Here is a 27,368-nt window from a genome sequence, read left to right as displayed (position 1 = left end):
TTTTCTAGGCAGAGGTTCAGCTATGCTTTCTGGAAGCACAAAGAGATGCTGTTGAGCAGATGTCCTTAAAGCTATACAGCGAGCAGTACAACAGCGGTAGCAATCGAAAGGAAGAATTTGCGGATATGTCAAAAGTTCACACAGTGGGAAGTAATGGGTAGGGAACTATTCTTTTTGTTGTTTTATTCTCAGTGATCTGTATCTTCTTTTTTAAAAACATGATCTCTTCCTCACTTCGATGTTAGTCAGAAGGATTTTTCTTACTAAGCCAAAAGACAGGGAATCCATCATTCCTTCTATATGTATGTGTGTGTGCATGTACATAGAATATCAATCTGCTTCAACTCATTTCCTAAAATTACTTGATCACTGAGAGAGCAAACTAACTACAGCTGAACAAGTTTGGTTAAGGGTGTTCATTCTGGAGTGCATTGATTAGTATTGCTACATTGTTTTTGTGCTTTGACTTTGTTTTACACCACCCAGAATTGTGGGCAGGTAACCCAAAAAATGAATACAAAATAAAATGAAAGCTAGCGTTTTATCCAGGATCAACCTAAATAACTTTCTTCTACAGAATTTTTTCTCTAGCAATGGTCAACATGATGTCCCTGCAAAATTGACAATTCAGGCATGACAAAGATTACCTGATATCATCTGGTGCTTCTAGTTGCAATGCAATGGTGGTGACCTTTGGTCAGAGTCCTGCCTCAGCCTTGGAGGATGGCACAAAAGAATCATAAATTGTCTCAGATGAGATTGCCTCAAGCTCATATTCTACCCTGGAACCCCATTCATGGACTTAAATATAAAAATACTTAAAAATAAAATAAATAAAATAATAATAAATAAATAAATAAAATAAATAAATAAATAAATAAATAAATAAATAAAATAATAAAATAAAATAAAATAAAAATAAAAATAAAAAGACTTAAAAATAGTGGTATTTTTACCCAAACCATTGCTGATTGCTAATGATTACAGTTCAGTACCATGCACCAAGACATCATTATAACAGCCTTGTGCCATTTTCCACTGCTTCATGTTATAACTGCAAAAAAAACAAAAGTAGGCAGAGTTTGAAAGGTTTTGCATGTTTCATTATTTGTCTGTACATAGCTAGTAAATTCCACATGCCACAATAATGCACAGTTCCAAAGAAATAGGAGATCATATTGCCATATGATGTTTTGTGATTATTTTTTAATTGAATAACCAGATGCATACATTCAGAGCTATACAGGGATGCATCTTCAACACTTTTTATTACTGTTTCCCAAAGTGGTAATTTGTTAGTCCAAACTCAGAAAGTGGAAGTGATTCTGAATACTTATTCAAAAGAAAACTAAAAGACGATACAGCTGAAAATAGGTAAAAAGAATTAGTCTTAGTTAGTCTGCTTAAAAAGAGAGGTCCATCACTGGAGACTTGTTTTATATATCAATCAAATTAATTATTCAAGGTGGAAGGTTATTTAACAAACTATTTTTAATAATAATAAATTACAGGGTAATATGAGCCAGTTTGGTGTAGTGGTTAAGGCACCAGGCTAGAAATTGAGAAAACATGAGTTTTAGTCCTACTATAGACACAAAGCCAGCTGGGAGTCCTTGGGCTGGTCACTCTCTCTCAACCCTAGGAAGGAGGCAGTGGTAAACCACTTCCAAAATCTTGCCAAGAAAACTGTAGAGATTTGTCCAGGCAGTCAGTCACTAGAAGTCAACACTGACTCAAAGGGACACACACTCACAAAACCCAGGCTAAAACAAACAAACAAACAAACAAACAGGCATTCTTTAATATAATCTTGTCATATGCCATTTATAATGAGACTTACTTCTGAGTATAGATGTCTGGGATTGAATTATTTCAAGTTATTTTAAATTCTGCACTGCTGGAATGGATGAACCACTTTCAGACTTTACTTGGGGGAAGAAAAAGCAAAACTGCTGAACAGCAGGGCCAAGAAGATGAATTCCTGAAGGTCAGAAAGGATGCAAGAAGAAAAATAGAAGAGTCATGTTAATTGACAACAGTCTACTACAAGGAACATAAATGAATTTATTCCATCTGGTCTTATCAGTTTGTGAAGTATGCTGTCTGCCAAAAACACTGATTAGGGATGTGATAGAAGTTTGTCCATTGATAATTCCTGCTCATCCATGTGATACTATGAAGAACAGCTACCAGCTCATCAACATGGACTCGACTTTGATTCTAGGATTTGATCCTAGGAAGGAAACTCATTCCAAGCTTGAATACTTTGGAATTTTAGAAGTACTGTATATTTTAATACATTCAGAGCAATTTTAGGTAGGATTGCATAGCATGAGAAATCTATTGAAAAATTGCAATAGGTGGGGCTTATGCAAATAATTCAAATATCCTAAACTCCTGCAAAGAGAGAGAGAGAGAGATATGGACAGAAGGAGGGATGAGGGAGAATGAATGAAAAATGAATACATTCAAAAAGGACCAGAGCAGAATAAGGTGGTTTCCCCCCACCCCACCCCCACCCTAGTGGGGTTTCCTGGTATCAAATTTCATAAAATCCTATTGTCATCCAGCAGAAGGATTGCCATATTGTTTAAACATTTGGATTTCTCCTAATGTGAATACAGTGTTACAGAAAAGATCATTCATAGATTACAGTAGATGCTGTATCTTTCTAGCAGCTGCTAGAGTAGAAAGGGTAAGTCCAAGGTAATTAGATCCTAATATCCTGCAACTTATAAGAGATGTCAGGCTAATTCTATGAAAGGAACATTCCAACTGGTGCTTTTTTTTCTTTCTTTCTTTTTGGTTCTTTCAAGTCAGTGTTGACTCCTGGCAACTGCCTGGATTAGTCCCTGTAGTTTTCTTAGCAAGATTTTGGAAGTGGTCTGCCAGTGCCTTCTTCCTAGGGCTGAGAGAGAGTGACCGGCCCAAGGTCATCCAGCTGGCTTTGTGCCTAAAGCAGGACTGGAGCTTACAGTCTCCCAGTTTCTAGCCTGGTGCCTCAACCACTACACCAAACTGGCTTTCAGACAAAATTTACAATTCATTAATCTTAAAAAAAATATTTGTATCAAACCTGAAAAATTAACACCTCCTTCTTTGATAGAAAATTAAAGCTTCTTTCATGAACATTTATCCAGGCAATCCTCAGAATAATTTTTTGCAAATAGTGATGATGAGGAGGAGGAGGAGGAGGTTCATAATTCTCATAACTATTTACAAAAAATTATTATTATATTCTGCGACAATACCTTTAACACCATCAACCAATAACATCTGCCTATCCCAGGTCCTTGGGAAGGACTCGATAGGTGGATAAAAATGCCAAATCCAGTCTAAACATCTGGCTGACTGTGAGACCAACCATAATTAAAGAAATGTATATGCCACCTGACTCCTAGCAATATATAAAGGCACATGACATGGTTGTCATGGCCCTGCTGGACATGTCTTCAGATAAGGAGGAGGGGAAGGGAGCGGAGCCTGGGGCATCCAGTGACAACAGTGCTGGAGTAGGTGATTCCACTGACTCCACTCTACCTGAGGCACAACAGCAAACCCCCAGGACTCCTTGCCTGCACCCACTGACAGGCTCTTAGGCTCTGAAGTTTAGCCACACGGGCCTAAGCAGAAGCATGTGATAAGGACCCAACAACTGAGCTTCACAGGTTGGAGAGGTTTGACAAAAAAAGCAGGCCAGCAGATAAGCAGACTCTAATGAGTGATGTGCCTGTACATTTGCATGGAGGCTCCACATGGCTGATTTATTGGCCTTGTTCCATGGGAGAAAATACTAAGAACAACTGTGCAAGCTCAGCTCTATCTGGTTTTCTTTCCTTTGCCACACAGACCCATCTCACCCCTTTGTTGTTTAAATGGATGCTTCTGATTTTGCAATTGGAACTACTCTACTTTAGCCTATGAGTGTTTTGGGAAAACATATTTTGCCTTGTACCTTTTATTTAAGACAGCTACTACCTGGTCCAAAACACAGCAGTGTGAGCAGTAAGAGGCACTTCTTGTTATGCCCCTGTGCCATCGCTGCTACTCAAGCTGCATTGGCTACCAGTCGGCTTCCAGATACAATTCAAGGTGCTGGTCATCACATATGTATAAAGCCTTTCATAGGGCCTGATTATTTGCATGACTGCCTGTCTCCAATCATTTTTGCATGCTCAGTACATTCAGGTAGAGTGAGTGTGCTCCAGGTCCCCTCCATTAAATGTCATCCTTGTGGGGCCGAGTCGCTGCCCCTACCCTCTGGAATAGCATCTTCCAGTCATACGTATGGTGCAGAAGAGGGGGAAGAGAAGAGACTTTCCAGCCTCTTGTAGGGAGGAGGGAGGAGAAGCAGGACTTGCGGGCAAAGATGAATCTGAAGGAAGAGATAGTGTGAGAGTGGGCTCTCCTAGTAGCTAGTAGAGGCTAGTAGCCAATGTATAAACAGTATTCAGGGGCAGAGCGGCTTGTCTTCTCAGAAGAAACAAGCTTCCTCTCCTCTACTCTGTAAGTGTGGAAGAAATAAAGCAAAAAGCTAACTGCTTTGAATTGGCTATATATCAGGTTCACATTTAAAAGGACAATTAGTAGTCAGAATTCTTGTGCTGTCAAGTTAATTTTTTTTTTCTAAAAGTTCTTACGAATCAAGGCTCAGACAAACGTGTTCCTTGGTTGTTTGTTTCCAACCTTGATTGCTGCTAGAGAGATGGTACCTCTACCTACAGAATGAAGACTCTTGGAACACTGTCTTGTTACGAGGTATGCCAAACTCAAACACCCAGTTCAAAGATGTCCCTCTCTGGCCTGGTTCCCTGCTTGCCCTCTGCAACATTCACACCCTCATTTCAGCAGTACTCAGCCTCTGGGCAGAAGCAGACCCAGAAACGCCATATCCACAGCAACACTGGAGCTTGACGTCTAGAACACATTTTTCCCCGAGTTCTCAGCAAAGACCTCCCAGCATTCACTCTATTGTTCCTGTGCAACCAATACTTTCTTAACACATACATTAGAGTGAGAGGATGGAGTGGGGAAGAGATATTAAAACAATAATTTTAAAAGTATTAATTTTTTTACCCCAATACTCAATTTAAGTAATGATACAAAAGGATTTCAATTCTTTAAGGAAATTGTTTCACATAGGTATGTGATGCTTTATTAAGATTTCAAAACTGCAGGAAAAAGATATAGCAATTGGTGCTTTTAAATAGAGTCTATACTCCAGGAAAAAAATGAATAATATCAGTAATTATATAAAATATTAAACTTGAACAATTGGCTGGTAAACATAATTTCATTTTTTTGTTTATTAATGGTACTCAGAATATTATTTTCTCATGAGAAAGACTCATGAATTTTCATTTTATATTATGAATTAATGCCTACACCTTAATAAATATGTTTGCCTTCAAAGGATTAGGTGTGCAACTCTGCATTTATGATTACCTGTCCATGAAGTTAAAATATATTCCTTACAACTTAATTATGTAACACAGACAATGAGACTAAATAAATTTATAGCTTACTAGGCTACCCATGTTGCAGTTATTTTAAGAACATAGGAAATTGACCTACATGCAATCAGAATACCAATCTGTCCTGCTCAGTATTGTCTACATCAAAGATGAGAAACTGTGGTCTTCCAAACATTGATGAACTCTGTATTGTCGAAGGCTTTCATGGCTGGCATACGATGACTGGTGTGGGTCTTCCGGGGTGTGTGGCCATGTTCTGGAAGTTTTGTTTCCTAACGTTTCGCCAGCACCTGTGACCGGCATCTTCAGAGTGCAGGAGCACAGAGAACTGCTCCTGTCTGTGCTCCAGCACTCTGAAGATGCCGGTCACAGGTGCTGGCGAAACGTTAGGAAACAAAACTTCCAGAACATGGCCACACAGCCCAGAAGACCCACACCAGTCATTGATGAACTCTACTCAAAACTAGTGGGTTCTGGGAGTTGTAATCTAGAAGGACATGGGTTTTTCATTCCTATTTATACTGACTGGCAATGGATCACCAGGATTTCAGACAGGAGCTTTTCCCTGCCCTCCTGGAGATGTTAGCACAGAGATGGGCAACTTTTTTAAGGCTGAGGGTAGCATATTACATTTTTTCAGGGAGAGTGAGGGACATAGTAGGCATGATGATAATGATGCATAGTCAGGGCTCATGTCAAATGTGTGGGCTGGGAAGGGATTTGATATTGTGAAGAACCTTGGAATACAGGTGATGTTTTTTCACATAGTCTATGGAAAAAGAGAAACAGTATAAAGAATGATTGACTTTGAAGATAATATATAATATTAGTAACAATGTAATTTCTTGATCCATAGACTTGGTCCATAGACTATGTTTTCTTGATTAATGGTTTCTGAATTGTGTCCCCTTTACAAGAACTGACTGATAGAAATGTGTTGGCAAGAATCTTGCAAACTTAGTAAAATATGCACCTAATGAAATGTTTTGCAGAGCATAATGAAGTATCAGGTGACAGTGATACCAAGTATTGAGTACAGAAACATGACTGAAACCATACATTTCAACCTTTGTACTATTATGGCTCCATAAAATAATAAAAAGAATTAGTCCAACATCCCCAATGAATAAAAGTAATGATTTTATTGAATTTAAGGCAAGAAATAAATATACCACTTACTTTAAATATTTACATTTTAATCTACATATCAAATAAAATAACAATAATACCTTACAGCTTTATAAGATAGAACTATTTCACTGAAAATCAGCATTCACCCAACAACATTTAAAACCTTATTGATGTCACATTGTGGTAATGTTTTGTTGAAAACAAGAAATCTTATATGCACAACATGGGTAGATTAGTTATTATTATATTATATTATTATATATATGAAATTTCTTGCTTGCAACAAAATAACTAATCTCCCCATGTTGTGTCTGTGAGCTTCTGCTTTTGAGTATGGTGTGAAAGTATCTGGACAGTCAAGATTTATTGCCATGGCAGGTGTGAAGTCTGATAGTGTCAGGCACTGTGGAGTTGAAAGGAGTTGGTAAGGGTTGCTTTTGCTGTCATATCCTGCTTGTGGGCGTTCGTCAGGCCATTATGGGAGCAGAGACATTTAAGTCTGATGCAGGAAAGATTTTCTTTTATTCCCATGTAAGAGCAATGCATCTGTAGGTTTGCCCTTAAATTATCTGGAAATTCCAAAAGTAAAGTTTCATGTTTATGTATCCATGCAGGGGAAGAGAAACAATACCAATAGAAGAAAATATATGTAATGCAGGGTTGAACTGTGGAGTCCTTGGGGTTCTCTGAGCTTGGTTGTTTTCTTGCAGACGTTTTGTTACCTGGCTAGATAATATCTTCAGTGCTAGAAGGGAGTAGGGTTTGCTCTCTGTTTATAGCTTGCCCCATCAGTCTTGGTGGGGATGTTGTTTTCTCCTTGGTAGTTCCTTGATTTCACTGTTGTTTACTGCTTGATTGTCTGTCTGAGTTGGTAGTTGAGCAAGCTACTATATATAAACAGAGAGCAAACCCCACTCCCTTCTAGCACTGAAGATGTTACCTAGTCGGGTAATGAAACGTCTGCAGGAAAACAACCAAGCTCAGAGAACCCCAAGGACTCTCCAGAGAGACAATAATTACATTGTTATTGAAAACCTAACCCTAAAGTATAATCAAAATGCAGTGTTACGTGGCTGCTGATTTTGTTTTTTTAATCTAATTCAAAGTATATACGTGCCAGATATTTATGTTCAGGATCTTCATGCTGCACCATTTGCAGGTTGGATTGGTTTTCTTGTGGCCTACAAACAACATAGTAGATATTACAGATGAAATTCAAATACACCAAATGAATGAGTTTTGATACAGTACACCACACAATATACACAGTAGCTCTTGTGTGATTCCAGAAGAAGATGTGGCTCCTTTAAAGAATTGTAGACAAGGACTATATGCATGTCCCAGTGTGCTCCAAAAAGCTGTTTTGGAAAGAAATCCAAAGTGTTACACAGCCATATTATACAGTATCACATGCTATCATATGGCCCTTATAAATTCACATATTCCATGTGCAGATCCTTTCCTTTCCTTTCCTTTCCTTTCCTTTCCTTTCCTTTCCTTTCCTTTCCTTTCCTTTCCTTTCCTTTCCTTTCCTTTCCTTTCCTTTCCTTTCCTTTCCTTTCCTTCCTCCCCCTTTTTTTGTATTGCAATGTTTTACTTATTCACTAGGCTTTCAATAGAGAATAATGTTAATCCTTCTAAGCTCCTTATTCTAATGATTTATTTTGTTGGAAACCGTTGTGATCCTTCTTTGAATTTTAATGATTGCTGGCTATTCAAGGATTCATTGTTTTGACTTCCTGTCCTTACCTTTGTTTCTAACATGTCTGTAGGGAACACCTGTCTAATACTGTATCTGGCCTTGGTTCTCACTGGCTTACCATCTTCACTCAAGCCTATCTTAAAGTGTTGTGCTGAAATGCTAGCTATTCATGCATGAAAATATACTTGCAGAGATAGGCAGATGGACAGCAAAAGGATGGCTAAATGGATTGAGTCATTTTTCTCTGAAAATAGTTCTGGTGCAAATAACTGCTCATCATGATTATCACACAGAGAAGTTTTCTGAATATGTCGGCACTTTAAAAACCGTGAAGACGCTGTATATATAATTCCCATTTCTTACATTTTCTGAAGCGAATGAAATATGTCTGCTTTTGTTGACAGAATCTAGCATAATTTGCTGAGACGTAGGTCATAGCTTATATTTGTGTTGCCTTTTCATCCCTCCTGTTGAAGTAAAGAATCTCTCCCCAAAAGAGTGAGGAATAGCGTACATTTTCTGCAAAGCCTTATTCTAATACAAGATTTGAGCAGCTCTAATCTATTATGCATCACATTTTTTTCTTTATCGGCAGCCTTTTGGACTTTGATTCAGAATACCAGGAGCTCTGGGATTGGCTGATTGACATGGAATCCATAGTGATCGACAGCCATGACCTGATGATGTCAGAGGAGCAGCAGCTGCATCTTTACAAGGTTAGAGCTTTCGCTGCCTTTACCTAGCTACAGAAGATCTGATGAGTTTGACATGTCTTTCTCTCACAGGATAGCTCTGTGTTCATTGTATATATCATGGTGTCTATTAGAATTCCCTTCCCTGTCCCCAACCTCATTTCCATCCCCTCTGTGCTGACAAGCCTGTGCCAACATCATAATTGTAAGGAAGTTCCCTTTATCACATTCTATCTGGTGCAATTCTATAGGAGGACAAAGATTTGTCATTGGATGAATTGAAATGGATGAAGCTGCATTCTTAAATAGACTGAAACAACATGAAGAAAAAATGATTGTAGCATTTAGAAAATGTGCTTTGATTGGGACTTTCTTCAGAATTTCAACCATCTTTCACCCTTTTTAGTGAATTTATTGCTTCAGTATATAGGATTCTTCCAATATAATTTATATTAGTTATACGGAAAGCAGATACTCTCTTATTAAGAATGCACACTTGTTATGAATGAAGAACAGGTAGTATAAATGTGTGCATTGATTATAAATCTTATTATTTAATGCAGAGAGAAAGAGACAGGGAGAACAATCCTTTTCTTACTATTGCTACTATATAGGAAGTCCAAATATCTATCCATCCATCCATCTATCCATCCATCCATTTACTTTCAGCTTCCCTTCTAGACTCTTTGATGTGAAGTGGAAGCAGAAAGTCAGGGATGTAGATTTTGTCACTGGAGGAGGGGCTTTATATGTAAATATCAGGATGTAGTAAATCTTTCTCATTTAAGCAATTTTTATTGGACTAATTCTGACAGTTGTCATCCTTGAATTGCTTTGAGCATATGGCATATCTCAAAGAGCAGATTGTGAATCATAAAAAAATAAAATTAATAACTAACCACAGAATCAGCAACAGTATAATGAAACAACCACTCTTTAGCTTTTAAAATTCTTCTAGAAGAAACTACACATTCAAGGTCAAATAGAAGTTGTTCTCTTTCTTCTTTATTTATATTTATAATAATAATTTAATCAATTATGCTTTTAATTTTTTTGCATTATTTCTATGTACTTCCTATAAAAACATTTTGCACAATATATTTGAATGGAGGAAAACTGTTTACATTTACAATAGTTGGTAAATTAGTATACCAATTTTTTGGAAAGCTACTTATTAGTATACAAACAGCAAACTCTGAGTATTAAACACATTTTTAAATGTTTTGCTTTTAAAAAATGAAAGTGCTTATTAACTTGTACTTATTTTCCAGTTCTATTTCTGGCTACATTTAAAAGTTTGTTCAAGCCTTTTTGAGTGTGAGAGTCTGCAACATTCTTAGTTTTTCTGAGATATGATATTACAAGAGTACATTAAGTTCATTGCCAGCAGTATCCATAATTGCTTGATGTGTGATGTGAATAATGTTGTACAGAGCCTCTGCAGGCATAGGCATGGTAGAAGCCACTATGATGACAAAATGGCATTGTATACATCATGATGTCATTGTGCAAATGACAAAGTTAATGCCCCTCTTGCCCAGGGACATAACTGGCTGAAAAAGAAAGCACTATGAAACAGTATTCACATGCCACATCCCGAAGGGTTTCAGCCATCTTAGCTCAGCTGAATGTATACATAAAATAAGACATTAAGAATATAAAATATATTAGAATTTCTATCGAACACCATTGTATGCACTTGTTCACAGTACTCTCATATTTTGTACTTTTTAATACTGATGATTGTACTTCTCATATTTCCATTGCATATATTAAAAAAAATATTCTAAAGATCAAGGCGAAACAGGACCAAAATGGTATAGTATAGCCATGTACTACAAACACTAGAAGTCCTTGTTTTCAAGTCCCAAAATGAAGTTTAGCCACATGGATGTTTTCTGAATGTTCAAAAGTTAATTATGCATAGTATTACTTGTAGTGGAGAGCCAGTTTGGAGTAGGGGTAAGGCACCAAAATAGAAACCAGGCGTTCTAGTCCCGCTTTAGGCACAAAGCCAGCTGGGTAACCTTGGGCAAGTCACTCTCTTTCAGCCCTAGGAAGGAGGCAATGGCAAACTACTTCCAAAAATCTTGCCAAGATAACTGCAGGAAGTAATCCAGGCAGTCACCAGGAGACAAGACTGACTCAAAGGTACACGCACACGTTACTTGTATTAGAACAGGCCAGGTCCCCGTTCAGTCCATTTTGAGCCGCAGCCTTCTCTTGAAATTCTTTTGTAATAGCTACTTCATGTTCTTGAGTCTCTGTACTATTGACATTTAGGCACTATTTGTGTTTGTGTTTGTGTTTGTGTGTGTGTGTGTGTGTGTGTGTGAGAGAGAGAGAGAGAGAGAAAGAGAAATGGCAAGAATAACTTGCTTTAATAAAACTATATTTTATATGAAATGCTCTATTTTTTTAAATTACCATGTTTGTAAAACTAGGACTAAAAATTTTTAAAAAGAAATTCTTTGACTCTAAAATGGTATTGCAGCAGACATCAACTGTACATGTAATGAAAACCATCTCAGCTTCAAAGAAAATATGCCACAGATACTTAAAGGATATTCAAATACCAGCAAGCACTTAAAAATAATCAGATATTGAGTGATTAGTATTTTTGGTTAAAAATAGCAGTGTAAGATTTGATTTGGGAATACGATGCTACATCTGGAAAAAGACTGATATGAATATTTAGTGATAGCAAAAGAAATACTACATGCAGTTTTAGTCATAAAAGCCTTCAGTTCAAGAATAAGTTTGAATTGCATTGGAAAATACTATAAACAGTAGGACTGCACAGCAATCAGGGTTAGAAGACAAAAAGGTAATTTGGAGCATGCAGGGCACTCATATAGCACCTGTTAGCAACTCCTTAAACAAGATGTATTTGCTTTAAGGAAGAGCTAGCAGGTGCTGTTTGTGCACTCACACATGCTCCAAATCCTTTTTTTTCCTCTGAAGCCAGATTGCTGCATGGTCCTAATAGAGAAGTTGGATTTTCTTCTTTCAAGGAATTAAGCTATGTTGATTTAGTTACTATCTTAATATTAAAAACATCATAAAATCTAAAATAAAGCTTATAACTGAAGCCAAATCACAATGAAATATAAAACAGAGTTATACAACCTGAGACCATAGTGCTTGGCTACCAAAAGCCTTCGTTGTTGCTTCCAGGGACCTCTAAAAAGTGTCCCAATATTTTTAATGGGATAGAGATAGCAAATGATTTAATATAAAGCAAATATATTAATGATGTGATGATCAGCCAACATGTCAGTGTAATTTTTTAGTGACTGCATAGATATTCTCCAGAATGATCTGTCCCCAACTTGGTCCTTCAGGCCTTCCAACAGTGCACCCATCACCACTTAAACTGAGTCCATCCACCTTGTTGTTGATCATCCTTTCTCCTTCCTTCCATCTTTCCTAACCTTACAGACTTCTTAAGAGAGCTAAGTCTTTGCATAATGTGTTCAAAGTATGATAATTTGAGCCTGGTCATTTTTGTGGTCATTAGTTTGGTCTTCTTTATATTTAAACTTACTTCCATATTTTCACTGTACTCCTTGATTTTCATTACTAGACCTTGTAGATTGTTTGCATTCTCAGTTATCAGAGGAATGTCATCAGCATAGCATGGGTTATTGATGTTTCTTCTTTCAGTTTTAAAACCTTGTTCATCTTCTTCCAAATCAGCATATTCCTTCCTTTATGCTGAATATAAATTCAGCATATAGGTTGAATAATAAGGGAATGCAGCCTTACCTCACTCCTTTGCTGACCCAGAACCTGTCCATTTCATCATGTTCTGCCTGCATTGTGGATTCCTCACCTACATATAAGTTTAAGATGGTCTGGGATTTCCATTTTCCTAAGCACATTCCCCAGACTGACAACACAATCAAAGGCTTTTCTATAATCAGTGAAGCACATATTGACTTTTGGGGGGGTATTCTTTGGATTTTTCAGTTATCCAGTGCACATAAGCAATGATGTCTCTTGTACCTTTGCTTTTGCCAATGCCAGTCTGAACATCTGGCATCTCCCTTTCCATGTAGGGCTCTATTATGTATTAGATTATTTTAAACATTATTTGGTAGCATGTGAAAATAAATTTACTTTTTGTTCCGGCCTCATGTATGAAATGTGGTTCTAATTGGTCAATTTCTTGATCTAGAAAAAAAAAGAGTACCTCTAATATAAATGTAACTACAGTATAATATAAAACAACATGTACTATAGAGAGAGATAATATTTGATGCAAGAATATTTTATCCATCTTCTATGTCTGGCATCTGAGGAGGAAAGTTATAGTTATATTGGCTAGTCCTGCACACACTCACCAGGCAGTAAATTGTATTACATTTGCCTGCAGAGAGTAGGCTTCACCTGTGTTCAGTGCTGGTTGAAGAGAAAAGAGCTTTCCTTTTCCTTTTTCTAGCATCAATTCCTCAGTTGCCTGCATGGAATCCTACAGCAAACAGGTGACTAGCTAAATACAAGGTAATTTTTCAGAAATTTCCAATGCAAGAACAGCTTGGAGTCCACGGTCACTCTAGTTGTCACTTTTGAATGAGCAAAGAGGATGATTGTAATGTATGAACCAAGCTAAGGCAGGTTGAAACTTAAAGTCTTGGCTCAGGCTTCAAGTTTGGCAATATTTTTGCACTAGCAATAATGTTCAAAATATGTCATGAGCCACTTTATAAAAAATATTGATAGTTTTGTTTAAGAATTTTACAAAATTCCATTAATTTCCCAGAACTTGTGATATGTTCTTGTTAAAATCTCTTAATATTATTTTACAAATTACATAATAAAATAATGTGTGGTCATTTCAAGATGTTGATGATGATGACAACTGCAGTCAAATTCAAATGATTAATGCCTCTTGTTAAAGCATGCCCATGTACTGATAGCTGGCATTTAACGCAAGTGGAAGATTATTCATTTCAAGCCTTCCTGGAGATGTGATTAATGCTATCTGTCACCACGTGAGGGCTCACTTGAGAACAGAAATTGAGCTTTGAGATACAAAATGTACATACCAGTCCTCAGAGTTTTCAGTGTTGGTCAGTATGGATTGAATGTTTGAGTTGTTGACCTGGTCATTCTCTTACACAACTATGGAATAAATATTTCTGTGGATAAGCATTATCTCATGAACAGTATTTTTAATTCACGATGCTCTCCAACAGCAACCAGTTCATTGCACTTTCTCTTTTCTTGTGATGAGTTTTTTAAATCCACAGAATCTTCCTTCCAGATATTGAACTGATAAGTAATTGCACCTCTGAGCCAGCTCAGCAAAGCATCTCTGCCAGGTTACATGCTGTGTTATCACTACTGCCAGCAGTAATCTTTGCCTCTATGGAGTCTATAAATGAGAAAGATCTATAATAAAACAAGTACATTGCAAGGCAAGAGTATACATTAAAAGTGTAATAACAATATAGAAATAGCCAAACTGGGTCTGAAAAAATTCTCTGTATATTCACAGTTCAGCGTACCTTCACTGCGATGTCTTTCTTAGATCTCATACTGATTCAAATCAACCACTCTGCCCCTTGTTTTATGCTGATAGATGCAGACAGCATGCCTTTTTAAAAGAGGCATAGAACTCAGTCATGTTTTTGTTGCCTCTTGGCTTAATCTTTAATTGTTTTCACATCCAAAGAAGAATTCTCTTTCTGTTGCCTCTGGAGGGGATTAGAATACAATATTGTTTAAACAATCAAGCCTGTAATTATTTTGAAACCTTAGTTCAGATAGTATTAGATTGAAGTCTGACGTAAAAATGAGCCTCACCACATGGCTAATAGACAGTTGGTTTCTTGTAATAATCTACTGGTTTCTAGTGTGCCAGTGAATTGAATGTTGATACAGTAAGTAAACATTTAACCTTTCCTACTTACTGAGTTGCCTGGCCAATAATGTTTCCAGTCCCATGCCTTCTCAAGGCTGGAATATGCATTCCAGCAGAGAGTACCTCAGTCAGTAGATAGTAGTATATCTATTGTTTCAGACACTAAGCTGCAGAGCATTTGGTCTCTTTGACTGAAAGAAGGATAAGAAGATAGAAGTGGTATCAGTATTGGTCAGGAAATTCAACAAGTAGGGAGTCTGAAGAATTATGTATCAACATTTGATTTGTTGGTGTAGTAGAGATTGATGTCAATATCCATTTGGTGATAATGCATACACAGTTCTGCATGAGTTTCTCTGTGCACTTTCAGTCTTGGAACTAACATCTGTTGCTTAGTCATTCTTTTGCTTTTAAAACACACATTAGGGGGAAAATTAAATATTTTGGATATGTCTTGTTCATTCCAATAGGTCAATCTATTGCACAGCTAAATATCAACTATATTTTGTTTGTATATCATAAAATATGGGCGTGATCAAGCATTCTATAAAGTTCCAGTGACAATTATCCTCAACAAGTGTTATAGGATCTGGCCCAAGCATGGAAACTTCTCTCATTAATCCTTTAATAGAAACCTCTGTATTGATGCAAGATTTCTGCCTGGAGTGTTCAAAAATTAAGCAAATAAGGGTTTATTGGAGCTGTGGAGATTAGAAATGAGTGTACTAGATAGAGAAAGTTAATGATAATTCCTTACATTTTCCCCAGAAGATTAATTGTGTGTTAGATTAAAACCCCATTAAATTGAGTAAGATATGACTGTTAAAATTGTTAGCATGTAGGGAATAAAATTAACCAAACATTTCTTTACAAATATAAAAATGTTGGCATCTCCTTTGACATTTGAAGGTTTGATTATGAAAACATTTCAGGTGCTTGAAATACATATTACATAAAATGTGCCCTGATTAAATCTTCAATAAGGAGGTGTACATGGTGGGTTCGAAAAATACCACTACTGGCATAATGATTTATAAAGAATATGTTGATTTAACAACGGGAGAGCTTAAACACAAAGCTGTCCAATAAAAGATAGGTTGTTCCCTTGGCTAAATGGCATTAAAATTTGTGGAAAAAAGTGAAAACTTTCTAAAGAAAGTTAGATTAAAAAACAGCTACCTGTCTTTTCCCTTGTGTGTGGTAAATAGTAGCTGGAGGGGAGCGTAATTAACATTGGACAAACAGGTTTGCATTAAATGTATGTAGAGTTGGAACCATATATCAGAAGGACCACCTATTCCCAAATGTACCCATCAATTACAATCCTCAACAGAAACCATTTTCCGGTTGTTTCTGGTCATCACAGCTAATGAGAAATATGTTCTGGCATTTAAATCAGTGGAACTTTTGCATCTACTAAAATCTTTTTTTTCTATGATTGTAATTGTTATAGTGTCTCTTGTTTTATGGTAATGTTAATAACATTAAAATATACTCTATTTTAAATGTTTGAATAGCAATTTATTAGTTTTGTTTTTCTTTGTAATTCATCTTAAAATCATTGACCAAGTGTGAGAGCTTGTTCTGTCAAGATCAGGAACAAACAACCTGAAACTAGATTAGTCCATTACAATAATAAGACATGGGTAGAAACCATCCCTCCCACCCCCAAAACCTCAGCTTGGTTGCATCATGCAGGTGAAGAAAACAGCACAAGAATTTCAACCTTAGTTTCACTATAAATAGGGGCTGGCACATAGCAGTTATTGAAACTCTTTAATAACAGCTTCATTACTTTTTACATGAAAGGTCTGTTTATCACAGATATGCATCTTGGAATGTCTGCTTGAGTCTGCTTCCAGTTCTAGTTGGTGCTGAGAGATGTCTTGTTCGTTTACCACGTTAAAAAAAAGTATCATCTGCAAAGTATCATCTTGCTGCCTAATTTTGTGCTCACTCTGGCATCTGATCATACCATTTTGAGTTTGGTTTTATTGCTTAATTTCCTCTTTGCGGGGGGGGGGGGGGTCTTTTAAGTCCCTAAATGACTTAAACTCAAAGTATTTCTTGGAAAGGGTCTTGCTTTTGCTCCTGGTTCTCTGAAGTACCGATGATGGGCACCTCTCAGGGTCAGTTTCCAACACGAAGAACGAAGGCCTTCTCAATTGTTAGTATGGGATTTCCTTCCTTTCAAGATTCAACAAATATCCTGTCTAGCTCAGTTTCATAAGCTTATTAAGACTTCTCTTCCCTTAGGCCTTTGATTCTTTTTTATATATTTGTTCTGACTGCTAGATTCTAAAGTTGAGCACCTCCTATTCACTGATGAGCTAAATTACTTATTCTTTCTTGAGTTGTCTTTAAGTTACCTTCCAGATTGGCCCTCTGTGTCTTCTGCTGAGATCTATAAACTAATCTTTCAGCTGAAAAAAAGGCAATGGGGAGGGATTTAGGGCCAAGCTTGCAGCCTCTTCCACAGACATAAGACTCCTGCTTCTGATTGTGAATTTTCATGAAAACACAACTTCAACACAAAATTGTCTTTCTGTACCAATTCTAATCCAAAAAGGATTAAAATAAGTTTGCATTCTGGCTTTTCTCTTTTTAAATCTCTATATTAATCTAAACTTTGGAGAAGAATATCTTTCACCCTATCTTTCAGTACAGTTCAGTGCTGACAGTGCAGTTATGTTTCCTATAGTGCAAGTGGGTTTGAGGCAGAGCCCTCATACTCCTGCATCATATCATGGAAAGGATAGGCTCATTAACAACTACCCTAAGACAAAAATAGCAGTCTTCACCAAAAGGTTTGCCTTTTGTTACTAGAGAATAAGTAACACTGGATAATAAATAACATCGCTACAGAACAAATCCATTATTCTTCAACCTATTGTTGCCTGGAGGGAACAATTAAAAGTTGTCACCAATCAGAGCTATAAGATTGTTAATGCTGTTCTACATTTCACAGGTAGCAAAGGCTGTAACTAAGTGCCCACTGCCAGAAACATCTTTAGACATTTTTAAAGCCAAAGTTATTCGTCTTTTGCTTTTTAGCTCCCAGATTTGTTCCTACAAAAACCTAAGACCCATGTAGGGTCCAATGTAATTTGTTAAGGTCTATTTTCTGAGTCCCCCAGAATGTGCCCAATTCTTTGTTACAGCTGGAATCAGGACTTGCTTCTAGGAAAGTCTGTATGAGGCTTTGTCACCTTACATTCTGCGTAAAATTAATATTTAAGTAAGAGGGTTTTTTTTTAATTTACTTGAATAATTACCAATCACCTCGGGGGGGGGAGGGCACTGAATTAGATCTTTCATACCATGAACTTTAATTTCATAGCTGGTTTTATTAGGGTTCAGGAGGGTCAATGGAAAATTGAAATAATGTGGCCTCGGTGTCAATCTTCATAGTGATTGGACCACAATCCCCTTTATTTTATGTGTGGGTTACATACATATTGATATGTAACCCAACTAGTAACTAGTATCTATTAGTAACCTAGTAACCCACTTGCTGCTAAGTTGTTCATGGTTGATATGATGTGGGAAAAACTCATCCTTTTTTGGTTGTTGCAAAGTTTGTGCAATTGTCATTACTTATTAGGAAGCTAATGGTTTATGCTCTGTAATTATTAAATATTAACGTAATGATATATGTTGATCTTTTCCAGATCATCGGTAAGATTAATTAGCCTTATTAGTTCCTTATCGAACTTTCTTTTTTTCCTTTTATTGTTTTTATATTCTACATAGTTTCTTTCTTTCCAATATATACTGAATGTTGACTGTAAATAAAACTTACACTTACCCAAAGGAAATCATAAAGAGACTGATTTATGAGCAATTTGAAACTATGCACTAATCAACAGAAGTAAGTATGCATTTGTAAAGATCAAATCTTGCTATGCAAATCTTACCTCATTTTTATCATGTAACTTCTTTAATAGATTGTGAGAATGTTATAGACATAATATATCTTGACTTTAGCAAAGCATTTGACAAAATATCCTATGACATGCTGATTAGCAAGGTAGTTAAATGTGGGCTGGATGACATTATAATTAAACAGATACATAGCTGGCTTGAAAATTATAATCATACATAAATTGTTTTGAAAATACATTGTTTTCATCAGTGGCTTCACCAAACTAGATAGAGGTATTAAGTGAGGTGCCCCAAGGATTATTTCTGGGTTTTCTACACTTCAATATTTCTTCAATGACTTGGATGAAGAGGTGGAGGGAATGCTTATCAAATTCACAAATGACACAAAATTGGGTGGGAGAGCTGATACTCTAGAGGATAGAAATAATCTTGATCCTGATAAATTGGAGAAATGAGCTGAAAGTAACAAAATGAACTTTAACTGGGACAAGTGAAAGCTCTTCACTTAAGAAGTAAAAATGGGTAAGTATAGAATAGGGAATACCTGGCTTGGTCACGATAACCAGGTGAAGAAGATATTGGAATAGCAATATGTATGTGAATACAAAAATGCAAATGCAATTTTAGGCTGCATAAACAGAGTTCCCAATCATGGGAACTAATCCACTTTATTTTGATTCAAGTCATAGAAAATTGAGTTCAGATCAAATGTTATTTAAAGCCCTTCCCAATAGTAAGAGTATCAGTGAAACCAGAAGATGGTGGACTCTCTTTCACTAGATGTTCAGATGGAGGCTTGACAGCTACTGTATCTGCTGGGGATGCTTTAATCTGGATATCTGCCTAAATGGTCCCTTCCGAATCTATGACTCTATGACTACTGTAAACAGTTTTGCTTTAATGCTCAATTTTCATTGTTCACAATTCATTTTTATTCTTTTAAATCACTTTGTGATTTAATTATGAGGTATGTGGAAATGTAGATGAAGAGGTATGTGGAAATATTATAATACTGTAAGTAAATGAACTAAAACATTGTTCCATAGCTAATTTTGAATGCCTGCTGGGAGAAAAGGAGAAAAAAGTCCATTCTGTTGGATGCTTCTTGGTCAGCAGACAGTTAGATAAAACCCATAACGTCCACAGTGTGCTATGTAATGCCAACTAGCTTTGTGTATGTGTTTGTGTATGTGTGTTTTGTTTTGTTTTTGCACATATGCAGCAGTTGATGAAATTTATTTGTCAGTTCTGATTACTTTAACCATAATATGTGTTTCTAGCCTTCTGGGTGGTTTAGCCTTCTTAAACAGGAGCTCCCCAGATGGGTGGGATTTCTGAGAATTGCACTGAATTCTAGGAAGCTTCCTTCCTAGTAAAAACAGATTGGTTTGAATCTCTAGCAAATTTGTAACTATATTTTAGTATTTTTTACTTTACTACTTGCCCATTAAATATGTAGCTGTGAATGCACCTGAGGGTAGGTGAGTAGGTGACATTCACCACCACTACCCAGCATCAAACATTTCTGAGATCCTTGTTCCTATCATATTTTAACTTGAAGGACAAACACACACGTTGCTAAGCAGTCCAGGATAGATTACTGCCGAATTAAATCTATTACTTGTATAGGGATGAGCCTGCAGTGATGCGTAATATGCTTAAGGCAGCAATCATTTGTGGGCAATTATGTCTCTTCTTTTCACTGGTAAAATGTATGAGGATAGAGGATTTCTGTGCTTCTGAAGGTACAGCTCGTTTTCTCCTCTGGGTGTGCTGCTGCTCCACGTGCCTCTTTCCCGACTCTGTGCAATGCTGTGTCCTGGAGTGGATCAAACAAACCATGGTGAATGTTTCCCTCATTTGCATCACTTCTAGACAGCCCCTGTCGTACTCTTTGCTGACAGGAAATCACTGTCTTTGTCACCTTTCTTCAGTGATCTCCTTTTGGCAGAGATGGTCCATGTGACCAGGATTAATCACAACAACAATTCTGGCTTAGAATTCAATGACATGTTTTGCTCTGTGCTCCAATAACAGTGTAGGCTGGAGTCAGTAGGAAATGACTACATTAATTTCGGAGTGAAAAGATAATTAACACTTAAAGACTAATGTTATAACTCATGAAGCTATAATTCAAATGCATGAAAAATGTGTTGTGGTGGTGAAGTGCGGGGGGAATGGAGTAGTTCTCTGTTTTATAGTTGAAAATAAACTTAAAATAATTTGGGAAACTGAACGTGGAGGAGGTAAAATATATTTGAAGAGAACAGTGAACAGAAGCTATAATACTTCAGTGTTTGAAACTGCAGCCTGAAGTATGCGTAAAGTGCTTACTTAGATGATATGAATAGGATCCTGGCAAACAAAAGCAGCAGTGTGCTCAGAGAATGCTGTGCTTAAGGAGTTTCCTTGGCAACAGAAATGCAGTTCCAAAAGTAGACAGAACTTTCCTCAGAAAACATGCTATTAATAACAACCTTCCGGAACAACCTGGAACAATTTGACTACTTGGCAGTGATAATGCCAAGTGTTCTGCAAATTAATGTAACACAACAGTTATATGTTTCTCTTGCCCATAATTCTTCTGGAACTGAAGTGTGAGTTCTGTTCTGTTTGTGGGTATAAATGCACGAAGCCATTCCAAATGTTAGCAAAGTGAAAGAAAGCTGGTCGTTCCACAAATGCCCTCCCTGTATCATTTTATCTTGAATAACAGCTTTGTCCAAATAGATGATTTTATTCTAATTAGGAGAACAAAAAGGCTTACATGCTTAGTGAAGCCAGCAGTAAGTGTAGTTTTAATTTTACCAATTTACAGATGTGTAGACAGTATTTTAACAGATCCAGGAAGGCTGAGGAATTCAGTATACATTTATTTATCTTAAGTGTTTATCATCTGCATATGTATCTGTGTGTGTGTAAGCTATATACTTTGAATCTACAAAATATATATTATGCACTGGATAAAGTTAACATTAACAGAGGCTGAAGTTAATCAGATGGCCCCTACATACCCTCAACAAGTTCAAGAGCCAGCAGTATAAAATATGCTATCCATGCAGACTTTTCAAAATAGATCATGGTAGCTGTCTGCCAAGAGAATAAACTAATTTCAGATCTGCCTTGCCAACTAGAATCATTAGAATTCTGTTAGAGGCCATAAGTTTACTCGACGGGAAAAGTAGACTGCTCTACTGCCTTGACCTTTCTTGAATCCTTAGATCTAAAGGTTAAAAGTAATCAATATCTCATTGTGCATCCTGGTAATAAGTAATAACTATCATGTTAAAATCTAAATGATTGCAGATCGCACTTAAGCATGTTGACCCATTTGGGAGCCTTGTTTAATTGCAATCAGGATACTGATTATGGTTTGCTAATAAACTTTTAACCTAAATGGCAAAAATTGCAGCCTTTCATTTTTTATAAAATATGACTTCAACTTGTAACACTGAACCAGAGGTTGTGTTGCACGTTAAACAGCCATTTTCTCTGATACAGACCTAAATACAGTTTGAGATTGTTTTTCATAAAAATGAAAAAAGGGTATTTGAAATACTACAGATAATATTGTCATCCTCATGTTTACTTTTTCAGGATACACACTTTACTTTTATTATACATATTTATTTTCAGTAGGACTACATAGGAGCAGACAGACCCTAGTTCAAGTTCACCTTGGGCCTATCACTAATTCCCAGCTCAATCTACCTCACAAGATGGTTGTGGAGAAAAATTGGAGAAAGTACTAGTATGTATGCTACTTTGTGATTCAAGAAGAAAGGGAGAATATAAATCCAAATACAGACAGACATAATTCAAGAAGATGATGACAATTGGTGATAATGGCAATGCATGACCTCCTATCCATTTTCAGTATGGAGGGTGTCTGTGTACCTTCTGCTCAGAATGTGTATCAAGCCTTGAGTTTATCTCCAATGCAGAGGGAAAGATTCTGTACATGAATGTTAGATGATAGGAAGGCAGTGAGCAAGGAGGGGTGATTAGGAAGGTGTAGGAAGAAAAGCCCTAGAATAGCATAATTTATTCACCTTCTTCCCTTCTTATCTCTTCTCTCTTTTACCAATGATAATGTATGATACTCTTCTTCCTTGATTAATTCTTGTATGACTAGAAGCATGGTCCTGACTACAATGTAACATACAATACATGTAGAAAATAAAAGAGAAATAGAGAGGAGGGGATTAAACTGGGCCAAGGTGGCTTCTTCTTGGTCATCCATACTCTTCATGAATCATTCATGACTTGCCTACTGGATTCTATCTTCCACAGCCTTACATAAAATATTTTTTTTAATCTTTACATTACAAGAGACAATGTATTACAAGACATGGCAATCACAATTACATTAGATGACTCTAAAAGGTGATTAGTTTAATTTATAGCAGACAAGTCTATCAGTAGCTTAGTTACATGTTCAGAAGTTATGCCACTGAATATCAGATGGAGGACAGTGCTACTGTTTTTATGCCCTATTTCTGAAATCATCTGGCTTGCTACTGCTCAGTTTCTCATTTTTATTTGCTCCCAGCAAGTGTAGCAAAATTTGATTTAAATGTTCTTAAATGTTATAACTTGCTATAGGAATAATATTGAAGGAGGAGGATAAATAAAGTTCAGATCAACTTTGAAAAAAAATGTTCTGGTTCCATAGGGTTTCCCTTTTGTTTTAAAGTATATTTGTGTTTGAATGCAAGAAAACAAAGGCTTTATTTTTTCCTCTCTCAAATTCTAGGTATAGACTTTAATTTTCAATGAGAAGAAAAGAGATTAACTTATTTCAAGACTTCTTGTTGAAAACCTCCAAACTATCTTTTCATGTAATGGGATGGATTTGTTTGATTTTCTTCACAATGTGTCATTTTCAGCAATGGAGAACAAAAAGCCAAAGAAACTGGAAGAAATGTGATATTTAATTGAATCAGTGTTTGTTTGTGATAGTGAGATCTTCATGGAGTTACTCTCAAATCCATTGTTCAAGAAGCTGACAGTGCAAAGCTGTAAATGTCTATTTAGCAATAAAATTCCATAGAATTCAGTGAATCTTGCTCCATGCTAAGTTCATTGAGCAATCTTTGCCATCTGAAACTCTTGACATGTTTGATATTGCAGATATCAGATGCATGATATCAAGTTCAAGCTTTGCCTCCTAGATGCTATTGCGTTCCCCAACCATCCTGGCATCTGAATGACACATGTGCAAAGAACGTCAGGCCAACGTCAAACACAAACTGATGTTCATGTATTTATGCAGCTGACCTCTGCATCCAGTCTTGAGTGGATGGATAGAGGGGATGTTGGAACTTTTAGAAAGAAATGGATTGGTTATGAGGATTAGATTACTCCCTGCCCATATGCTGTAATACTAATAAAAAATCGACCATTGTGTGCTTACTCTAGAGCAAAGCCTGTTGTATAATAAGCATTTTATGTAACTATACAATTTCCTTCTCACTATAATGAAAACTAAAAAGAGTATTTAGTGACTACTTAAAACAGTATCAGATTCAAGAGAAAATACAGAAATCAAAATAACAAGAATAAAATTATATTTTAAACAGCCCTTTCTTGACCTGATGCCTCCAGATTTTTTGGAACTATAATTCATGGAATTGCCAGGCAATAAATATTTGGATAAAAACTTTTATTTCTCTATTGCAAATTTGGACTGCAAGATAGAAATAACAAACATCTTGACGTATTTTAGTTTAGTGAAATAATATCAAATAAAGCAGAAATTCTTTGATTATGTAAGTTTCCTTCCTAAAGACTTATCTAGACTTTGATGATGATTATTAAGATACCAACTGTAATGAAAAAAATACCTTAAATACTTCGCAAAAGTGAGAAATTTTGTAGTTGTAGCTTATTATGCAGAAGTAAGGAAAATGGAATCTGGTGGAATTCCCTCTTCTGTATCACTATTAAAATCAGACTCGCTTTCCCAGAGTTGTTTCCAGAAGTAAACTGACATCACTAATATAATTAATACCTTCATTTCTTTATATTTTTGAAATCCTTCTAGATGAAAGAAAAGCTTCGGGATCCTTAAAAATATACCTGTATTTGGTGATGGCTCCTAAATCACTGCTCAATCAAAAAAAATCTAACAATTAGGGAATTATTTTGGACATTGTATAATTTGTATAGGAAATCTGGTTCCTTGCTATAATTTTCGAACATGAAAAAGCTGCACCAAAGATGACTTGTTTCTTAAATGTTTACTTCAGTTACATATTGTAAACTTTTAATTCTTCATAGCTGACAATGTTTTGCTTGTCTTTCAATTTTAATTATTCATTTGACCACCAGGTGGCCTCCCACACTGCATTGTGTATTGTATAGTTCTGTTCTGGTTTTAAAACTTTCATAACGCAATAGTACTTATAAAAATGTCTGTTGCCTGGTGGAATTTCTTTGTGGGTGTCACATTATGGAATTTGCAATGTTAACTTCAGGCTCTATGGTCCTTTTAAACTTATATCAATCTCCTATTCACAGAAGTTATCTGCTGTTGAATCAATGGTAGCAAAATTGAATTCAGAAAAATATCTTTAAAGATTATGGCATGGTTTAAATGTGCTAGCTTTTTTCTTAAGTGCTTAATTGCTTTACCCAATGACACCTAACTTCTGCCAGTATCACTTTGTCCAGCTGATTATATAAAATGCAAAGAACAAAATCAATATAATAGCAATTCCTCAAATGTCAGTATCTAGTGCCAATCACTGTTGGCCTGAAAAATTACATTTAATAGGGTCACAGTATTATCAGGATAGCCTATTAATGTATAAAGTACTGTAGATTCTCTGAAATATTTCTATCTTGCTCTCATTTTTTAAATGTAGGGCATATTAATACTTTGTACTATAAATCTGACTGAAAAATCTGACTATGCAATCTTGTACAGTGCAATGCTGCAGACTTCAGTACAATTTCTTCAGTTGTGGAGGATGACTGTCTAAAATAATAAAGACTTAGACTGATTGTCTAAGCACACTTAATGGGGAAATGAGATACCTAGCAAATGTAAGTTCTTATGAGTAGATATGCATAGTATTCCAGTTATTGTTACTTGGAATAAAGTATTTCTTTGTGAAAGAAGTATACTGCAGTTCTTAAGCTTCTGCCAATTCAAATAAGTGAAATTACAGACTGCTTAAATTTAGTTGTCTTTGTTTTCTATTTTCTCACCACTTCAAACATTACAAAGAAAACAAGTGCAAATCATTTGTTTTCCCTGCTATCTTAAAACTATCAGAAACAAATCACCAATTTGTAACATCAAATGTGCAACTGCACTTAAATGACCAATGTTATTCTTCTAAATAGCCCCAGGAGGACAATCGAAACCTAACTAATACCTAATCACAGTTTCAGAGGAGAGACACAACTGTTCCACATGTCCTGGTCCATAACCTGGTTCCCTTTCCCACTCTATTTATTCAGAAGATGGGGAAAAATTAGATACAAATGTAATCAAACATTTACTGTCACATCTGGTTTTGTTCAGACACACATCCAAAGAAAAAGGTATGATTCCACCAGACAGATATTCAGGTGACATTGGCGCAACATATAAAGATACCAAGCATATTGGATGAAATGACATGTAGATGATTCTCCTGGTACCTGCCAGATTCTGTGTCCAGCAGACTTTAATGCATCTTTACTCTTTTAAATCAGTAAAAAATGAATAAATGGAAAGTTGGGATGGTACAAACTAATGCATAGGCCTCCTGTAATAACTTTGTTTACAATAATGTTTTAGAGTCCCACATAGATCCCATGGCATGCTTAGAAAATGTAAATGAGAGATAGCTGCAGCTCTGTGTTTTGGAATTGGGCCCATTTCGAAAGAAAGAAAAAGAAAAAATAAATTGGAAGGTATACTAGCAAACTGGGTGCCCAGAGGGCATGCGGTGGGCAGCCTATTTGGCTAGCCTTATGAGTAAATGGGTATTTTGTAACTGGCCACACCCACCTATGGGAGAAATTTTGTAAATAGGGAAGGCTTCACAATTGGGGTGTGATTGGCTCTAAGTGTCAGTCTTAGAACCTTTGTATCCAGTCCAGCTGCAAGGTACCTTGGGATTTCATTCAGTGGATCTGGGTGGTAAACACTGTAGTCATTTTTCAGCAATGACATTTACATCATACTGTTTCTCACTTAAACTTGAGTAATTCTTTCCTTTGGGAAAACCCACATCAAAATTTTGAATTTAGTATTTAAAAGCCTCTAATGCAAGAAAGAGAGAGAGAAAGAATGTTTCTTTTTGCTTCTCATAGGTTTTATGTTTCTGCAAACGAAAATGCATAATCCAAACATCTAGATTATGTCTGAAGGTCTTGGTTGAAGGTTTGAAGAATTCCTTTGGATACATTTAGCCCAGTACTCCAGCACAATTATAAGAAAATGTGTGTCTTAAAATGGTAGTATTTCATAGAGCTGCTAATGTATCCTGAATAAGCCATTCCATAGCATTTTGTGCAGACATGGTGGCACAAACTATTGAGATGATCTGTCAACAAAATAAAACAATTCTGCCTTGAAGAAGGTCTAAATACTTAAATCTCAATTGGACCAGGTCTAT

The 27,368-nt window shown here is 36.3% G+C and overlaps 1 protein-coding gene across 2 annotated transcripts in view; it reads left to right on the top strand.

Moving 5' to 3' along the window:
- AKAP6 (A-kinase anchoring protein 6) overlaps window positions 1–27,368 on the top strand; it is a 235,634-nt gene that overhangs the window by 146,557 nt on the left and 61,709 nt on the right. For both annotated transcript variants that reach the window (XM_088145389.1, XM_088145388.1), the window contains exons 7-8: window positions 9–157; window positions 8,903–9,023. In XM_088145389.1, coding sequence (XP_088001515.1) covers window positions 9–157; window positions 8,903–9,023 — 270 coding nt within the window. The remainder of the gene's footprint in view (window positions 1–8; window positions 158–8,902; window positions 9,024–27,368) is intronic.

This window comes from Python bivittatus, unplaced genomic scaffold (genome assembly GCF_059951505.1).
Source record: "Python bivittatus isolate LINGU-HERP-01145 unplaced genomic scaffold, Pbiv_v1 ctg000480_np1212, whole genome shotgun sequence".
NCBI classification, from domain to species: domain Eukaryota; kingdom Metazoa; phylum Chordata; class Lepidosauria; order Squamata; family Pythonidae; genus Python; species Python bivittatus.
This window is presented reverse-complemented; position numbering and strand designations above follow the sequence as displayed.